The 8,065-nt window shown below is 37.3% G+C and overlaps 1 protein-coding gene across 1 annotated transcript in view; it reads right to left on the minus strand.

Annotated features, from left to right (window-relative positions):
* The window catches only part of LOC103131202 (protein NLRC3-like), a 14,828-nt gene extending 6,769 nt beyond the window's left edge, over window positions 1-8,059 (minus strand). Inside the window, exon 1 of the mRNA XM_007542794.2 lies at window positions 7,295-8,059. Coding sequence (XP_007542856.1) covers window positions 7,295-8,052 — 758 coding nt within the window. The 5' untranslated portion in view covers window positions 8,053-8,059. The remainder of the gene's footprint in view (window positions 1-7,294) is intronic.
* Between the last annotated feature and the right edge of the window lie 6 nt (window positions 8,060-8,065).

Raw genomic sequence — 8,065 nt, forward strand, 5'->3', positions numbered from 1 at the left:
CTGCTTTGGCTCCCTTGGAAGTGGTTGTTGGTGGGGAAAATGAACCTTTTGCTCAGAAAACTGCTCTTGGTTGGAGTATTATTGGGGCAGCGAATCCACATTTAGATCGGCAAGGTAACCAAAGATTTGTACACAGAGTGATGGTGAAAGAAATGCCAGCTCCATTAACTTCTGATGTTTTAAAAGCTCTGGAGTTGGATTTCAGTGAAAAGGGCCTAGAAGGTAAATGTGTTTCTCAAGATGACATTCGGTTTATACAACTTCTGAGTGAAAATATTACACAGAAAGATGATGGCCATTTGGAAATGCCCCTTCCTTTTAAAACACCCTGCCTTCCTGTGTTGCCAAATAATAAGAAGCTGGCTTTGGTTCGTCTACAACATCTGAAGAGAAGGTTGAAGAGAAATGATCAGTTCTACAATCATTACAAAACATTTATGGAGTCGATCATTAGCTGTGGTGATGCTGAACTAGCTCCTGAGGCAAACGCCAATGATTGTGTGTGGTACTTACCTCATCATGGGGTGTACCATTCAAAGAAACCAGATAAGTTAAGAGTGGTGTTTGACTGCTCCGCTAAATTTTGTGGTATCTCTTTGAATGATACCTTGTTAACTGGTCCAGATCTGATAAACTCTTTAATTGGAATCCTGCTGCGCTTCAGAAAAGAAGCTGTTGCCATTATTTGTGACATCGAAAGGATGTTTCACCAGTTTTATGTTTAGGAGATTTGGAGAGCAAGCCTAAAGGGTATCAAATGAAGGTTCACCTTTTTGGTGCTGCCTCCTCTCCAGGTTGTGCTAATTTTGGCTTGAAATATTTGGCACAACAGCAGAAATCAAAGTTCACAGCTGCAGCAACATTTGTGGAGAATAATTTTTATGTTGATGATGGGTTAATAAGTGTCCCTACAGCTAATGATGCCACCAAACTAATAACCGACTCACAGAAACTGTGCAAAGAAGGTGGTTTGAGACTCCACAAATTTAATTCCAACAGATCTGAAGTCCTAAGCTGTGTGAATCCATCTGAGAGAGCCACCAGTGTGGTTTCTGCTGATTTCAAGCCTGACTTGGCGCTTACTGAACATACCTTAGGTATGCGATGGCATGTCAAAACTGACTGCTTGGGTTTTCACATCAATCTGAGGGACAAACCTGATACACTGAACTTGAAAAGACCCATAAAAAGATGAACCTTTTACCAAGGATTCTTTATCTATTTCAGGCTTCGATATAAAGGAATCCAAGCAATTCAATGATTGGGACAAAATAATCACTAATTTTATCTGAGCTAAGCAAAAACAGAGAGTAAAATTTCAGACACTAAAACTGTCAAAAGTAAAGGATGGATGAACTTTAAAACATTTATAGGATTATTATAGAGCAGCACAGATTAGAGTGATAAACGATTGGTTTGACCCAACATGTGAAGCTAAATGGAAAGGGATAGATTTGTCCTACAGTGAGATCAGTGTCTTATTAAAAGACAAATAGATACACACCTGATAAAAGTACCACTGGACACATGGCAGAACAGTACATGTTCTGCCTGCACATGAAAGAAGTGTTTAGATTTTACAATGGCTGATTATGACAGAGATTTCCTCCTAGCAAGTAAGAGAAGAGATTCACACAGTTGCCAGAAAAGGGTTATAACAAGTAACTGGAAGATTACAAATAACGTATTTAAAAGTTTACCAACTTCAAGAAAACTATAATTTGGAAATAAATTACTTTTAAGCTCCAGCTGAGACACCATTGCAATAAAAATATAAAGTTTTTGGAGGAGGAGGTATGTATGGAAGCCCATTTCTGCCATGAAAGAAAAAATAATAGACCAACAGGAAGTCATAATTATGAGATTCAAAGTCATAATTTCGACTTTCAAAGTCATGAGATATACTTATGACTTTCAAAGTCATAATTTTGACTTTGAAACTCATAATTATGACTTTGAAGTTATGACTTCCTGTTGGTCTTTTATGTTTTCTTTCATGGCGGAAATGGGCTTCCATAGTAAATGATGTAACAAACCTGAAAAGAAAAAATGTTGGAGAGAGAAGGACCTCGCTGCAGCAAACAGAACAGGGTGGGGACGGACCACTGTCAGTCTCTTACCTTATTTGGAAATGGGACAATTGCACTCCGGAAGTGAAGGGGGCGCCATTTCCTATACTTCTGTTTTTATTTTCTTTTGAAATCTGTGATATATTTTCACCCTTAGGAAGGAGTTTCACTCTCAGAATGTATTTGAACTTCTCTCTCATATTTACTTCACGGCAGCTCACAGTTTTTACCAAATTCTGTAGCTTTCGGTGTACTTCTAAATCTGCTCCTTAGTGGCATCTTTTCGGACCTGCTACTGCCTCTAGTGGCGTGGGGGTGGTAACACAACTAATCTAATTACATTACTAAATCAGAATACCACAAAGTCTTGAATCTGTTTATGGTTCGTTCTTTGGTTTTTTCGTTTCAAAATAAAATTGCAAAAACAAAACAAGCATGTGTTTTTTTTTGTTTTTTTTCGTTTTTAAAACGAAATTAGAAAAACAGGAGGTTGTGTTCAACCTCTAGTTAGGTAGAAGTTGTTGAGTTAAAATTTTAAAACTAAACATTTTATCTTGAGTTAACTTCTCATCTCCTCGGCTGGTTTGGTCACATGAGCTGCAGACTAACAGAAAATCTTTTAAGAATACTTAGAATGGCAGGTAAAATAGTAGTGAAACCAAAAACAACTCTGTCTCAACTGTTTGCTGAAAGAACATGGAAGATGGCAGGAATACTTTAGCAAGGAGCATCCATCCTCTTTATTCATCAGTTTGAACCTCTGAGCTCATGAAGGTGTTACTGTGTTCCTCTGGTAACTAAGAACATCTATTAGAAGTCATTTATTGACAGTGCAATAATTATTCTTAACCAAACTAAATAATATTTACCTGTAGCGTGCTAAGTGTTTTGCTCTATTCACAAATTGTTGATAATCAATCATATCAATCATATCTTTATTCCAGACACAACAAAGGTCCATAGAAAAAAGGTAAAAACAAGTAAAATGAGAAAAATAAAAAAACATGACATGATATTATTCACCAAGTCACAAATAAATTATGACGCCAATGATTCCATAATCTTGAAGAGAATCTCACAGTACTAAAAGCAGGATTTACTAAAATTGTAATTATATTATTGCATGACAAAGATAATCTACACATGCATTTATACATAAGATTCCTGAGCACAGCTGCACATGTGGAAACAGCATTATGTACAAACATATGGCTAGCACTGCTCCATCTAGGCACTTTGAGTAGTAGCTTCATGCCATCATTGTAGGACACATACAGTTTCTACAGGCTACTTTTTTTGTATCGTCACCACAGAAGGGCTGTGTTATAATGTGATTCATGAATATGATTTATCGTTTTAGAGTCAAAGGAAAATTTCCTCATTGATAGATTAAATAGTTTCATCTTATTTTTTTCTATATACAAGAGTCTACCAAGAAAAAGTCTCTCACTAATATACATGGCACTGTAAAAACAAAAATTAGAATTTTTGCTTATATCTGTTTAACAACCCTGGTTATAACAACCTGGGTTGTTATTCTTCTGTACCCAGTTCATTTGTTTATTAACTTTTGTTCAATTACATTTCTTACGTACACACTGCAAATGGTCTTTTTTATTATAGTTGATCATGTTGTTTTCAGGTCTCCTTATTTCTTTTGTTCCTCTCATAATTGATGGATATTATTTATAATGTATGAAAGTATTGCTTGTCATTTATTTAGCTCTACATCCTTAAGAAAATGAAAAAATATGTTGTTTTATAAGATAATTTATCTTTTACGGTGCCAGTAATGCCAGAATTAAAAGTAAATAATAAAGACGTTGTCGTATTCTGATTTTGTGAGGTAATTAGTTGTGTTACCACCCCCACGCCACTAGAGGCAGTCGCAAGCCCGAAAAGATGCGACTAAGGCACAGATTTAGAAGTACATGTCTATGACCGAAAGCTACAGAATTTGTTAAAAACTGTGAGCTGCGCTGAAGTAAATAAAAGAGAGAAGTTCAAATACATTCTGAGAGTGAAACTCCTTCCTAAAGGTGAAAATATCACAGATTTCAAAAGAAAATAAAAATGGAAGTATGGGAAATAGCGCCCCCTTCTCTTCCGGATTGCAATGGTCCAATTTCCACATAAGGTAAGAGACTGACAATGGTCCGTCCCTGCCCCTTTCTGTTTGCTGCTGCAAGATGTACTTGGTTGGAGGAACTGTGAGAATATGTCAGGACATTTTATGTCTTTGGGAATGTATTGAGATCGCCCCCTAGTGGTCAGAGGTGATAAAGGAAATCAATATATAATGGACTTAAATTTAACCTGTGATTTTATTGAAGTCTACTCAGGTAGTTTACTGAAGAAGTCGGACAGATATCTAATATTAATATTACTAGCAGCACAGAGAAAAGCTTTAACTCAAAGTGGCTTGATGTGGAACCACCATCATCTTTGGACTGGAAGGAAAAAAATTAAGGAAATTCATCCAATGGAGAATTAAGACTTGCTGCTGATAAAAATATCATGGAAGAAATGAAACATCCACCTGAACCTGGTGCCAAATGTCTGATCAATATAATTACATATTTTTTATTGTGAATGTACTCACATTGGGTTTTACTCTTTTTTTTATTATTTAATTGTTTTTGTCCAACTTGATGCTCTGCAATTTTTGTTAGCGGGGGTCTGAATGTTNATGGTTGAAACCCTAACGTTGATTCAACATACAAGTCACCGACCACTTTCAATGTTGTTTCAATGTCAGCGTTCAACGTTGATTCAATGTTTCTGGCTGACATTGATTCAATGTTGTTTCAATCATTCTGTGCTATCTGGGTATTTTGTTCACACCAAAAATATTTAGCCTGCAAACTAAATATTTAGTTACACATGTAAATGTTTTGCAAATAAATATTAGAAACTTGCCTATGTTTAGCTGCTTAATTGGTTTAATTTCCAATTTAATCTTAAAGAAATAAACTGAATTGAGACATAAATTGCTGTTTTTCCATTACAAATGTGCTAACAATTTTGTCACTATTCCTAATTTTGTAAATTGTGAAAAATACAATTTCAGCGTTGCATTGTTTCCTTTAAATAAGAAATGCAGTTAAAATCCTATGTGAATAAGTTTAGTTTTCCAACCACTTCCTGTTATCTTTGTGGTTTCCACCAGTAGTAACTTCCTGTTGTTGACCATGTGACTAGTATGATGAAAAATAAACTAATTTCACCATCAAACTGGACTTAATGATTTATTTCAAAAAGATTCATCCCCCATAAATGAATCTTCAGGTTCTGATTGGACCATTTTTTAGTCAGCCCTGTTCCCTCCTGGAACCAGAACCTGAACTGAGTCCAACAGAACCTGCTCCAGAACTCCTCAGACACTTTTCTAGAATAAATTTAATTTCATGATTAAAATCCTGAACTAAACACACAGAAAGCAGCAGAATCTGGATCAGAACTGAGCAGCAAACATCTAAACCTGCTTCTCCAGAACCACAGCTTCAAAATCAACGAAATGAACCGAACAGAACCTCTTCACACCAACCTTTAAATCAGAGATAATGGATCCCTCCAGAACCAGAACCCAAGGGCGTAGATCCCATCTCATTATTGGGGGGACCATAAACAGGACAATTTCTTAAGACCAATTTTGGGGCGGGTTGGCAAAGTTACAGCAAAATGTAACATAAAATGTGGTTTAAAGAGTTTTTAAACCACATTCAAGCTGCAGGACCAAAACTGACTAATACACATCAAACACATATTTTTTTCAGTAAGCAACCTATTGAGAAATAAAACTAAAACTCAAATGTTGCTTCTATACAAGTTTTGTTCAGTCTGACTGATCTAATCTTTGCTACACCTTTACAAAATTTTAAGGTTCTAAATAAAAAAGCTTCAATGAGTAACTCTTAATAAAATTCCTCATGAACGTTGATTTATTGAAATGGCTCCCAATACAGGTTATGGGCTGTTTTAACTATAACTTGTTAAGTTGCTTCATTTTTAAGCCTTTTTTAGTTTTGCTATGTCCTGGGTGACGAAGAATCAACAGGTAGAATGTTACTTAAATGTAACATTTAAAGCACCGGGGTTTACATAGAAAAATATTCAGATTTTATTTTGTGGTTTTAAAGGCTCTATGTTGAAGACAGTGAGAAATAAAGTAATAACTTTCTTTTTTTCTCTGTTCTTTCTTCTGTTCTCACACAGAGCTGGTCCACTTGCTCAGCCCCTCCCTCCCGTTTCAAACTCTTCTATAACTGAAAGTTAAAGAGTTAAATATGAATGAGATGTTTGCTACCTTTAACAAAAAAGCTTGAGTCTATGAAAGCAGTGTAGCAGTTTAGTTAATGAGGCAGCTCATCATGATTCAGCCAAAGTAAGAAAATAAACTGCAGCCTGATTTTTATTGTTAATGTGTTTCTTCTTAAATGAGCAGTGAAAGCAAATAAAAGGTCGTTTATGTATGTATTTATGTCTTTTAAATATTTACTTACTGGAGGGTTTTATGTTTGTGCTGCAGAGCTACAGCTAACAGCTAACAGCTAGCTCCTCACTTCAGCGGCTCTGACGAGCAGACTGAACCATTATTCTAACAATGGTAGGAGGGAACCTAAAATTAATTCTTATTTTTTTATTAGATAAATGGCAGATTTAGTTCGTTCTTTGTTTCTTTTGCCTTTTCACATTGATATTATTTAAATACAAACGTTTCTTCAATGATTTTTTGGGGGGAAGACAGTTGTAGACTTTTCCAAGATCTCCCGATCCCCCAGGGATTTACGCCTATGACAGAACCAGAGTCTTCCGGGCCTCTGAAGAACTAAAGAAGTTGTCCCTCCAGTCTCCCATCAGAGAACAGACTGTCTGTCCTTTGCTGGTTTGTCGCTCCGGGACGCTGCTGGATGTCGCCATCTAGTGGACAGAAGCTGCAGCGTCTCAAAACAAAATTTTATAAAGAAGATATTCTCTAAACCAGAGGTTCCCAAACTGTGGGGCGCGCCCCCTAGGGGGGGCGCCGTGTCATTGCAGGNTGAATGTTCAGTGTATTTATATTTCTAAAACTGCAAAAATAATCAAGTTTATAAAATAAATAGTCCAAAGGATGAAGGAAGTAGCTAAAGACCAAAAACATCCAGAATCAACTTGAAGAAAGAAGAAGAAACAGGAGGACAATAGTGCTGAATCAGCATTCACACAGTGAAAACATCTGGACTCACCGAGCCTTTCTGCAGTTTCTCACAGCTGGAACCAGTCTCAGTCGTCCATCATATGTTGTGTTGTACTTCTCCAGGCCCAACTCATCCAGAACCTCTGACATCTGCAGCATGAAGGCCAGAGCTGAACAGTCAGACTCTGAGAGCTCCTTCCCTGAATCCAGCAGCCGTTGGATCTCCTGATAAAATGAGACGTCGTTCATCTCCACCAGACAGTAGAAGATGTTGATGCTTCTGTCAGCAGAGATTCTATAAGTGTTCATCTCCTTCAGGTTGGTGATGATTCTCTGGATGGTTTCTGGACGGTTCTCTGTCTGACCCAGCAGATCTTCTAAGAGTCTCTGGTTGGACTCCACAGTGAGACCATGAAGGAAGCGGACAAACAGGTCCAGGTGGCCATTTTCACTGCTGAGGGATTTCTCCATGACTTTCTTCATGAACACATCTAGAGATGTTTCATTGTATTTTTCTCCCAGGAACGTCTTGATGACCTCTGACCTCCTGCTGGTGAAGCAGTGGAGCATGTAGACAGCAGCCAGAAACTCCTGGATGCTCAGATGAACAAAGCAGTAGATTGATTTCTGGAAGATCACACTCTCTCTTTTGAAGATCTCTGTACAAACTCCTGAGTACACTGAGGCCTCTGTGACATCCAAACCACGTTGCTCCAGGTCTTCTTGGTAGAACATGATGTTTCCTTTCTCCAGATGTTCAAACGCCAGCCTCCCCAGCTTCAGAAGAACTTCCCTGTCAGCCTCCATCAGTTTCTGTGGA

Source organism: Poecilia formosa, unplaced genomic scaffold (assembly GCF_000485575.1).
Source record: "Poecilia formosa unplaced genomic scaffold, Poecilia_formosa-5.1.2 Scaffold729, whole genome shotgun sequence".
Taxonomy (NCBI): Eukaryota; Metazoa; Chordata; class Actinopteri; order Cyprinodontiformes; family Poeciliidae; genus Poecilia; species Poecilia formosa.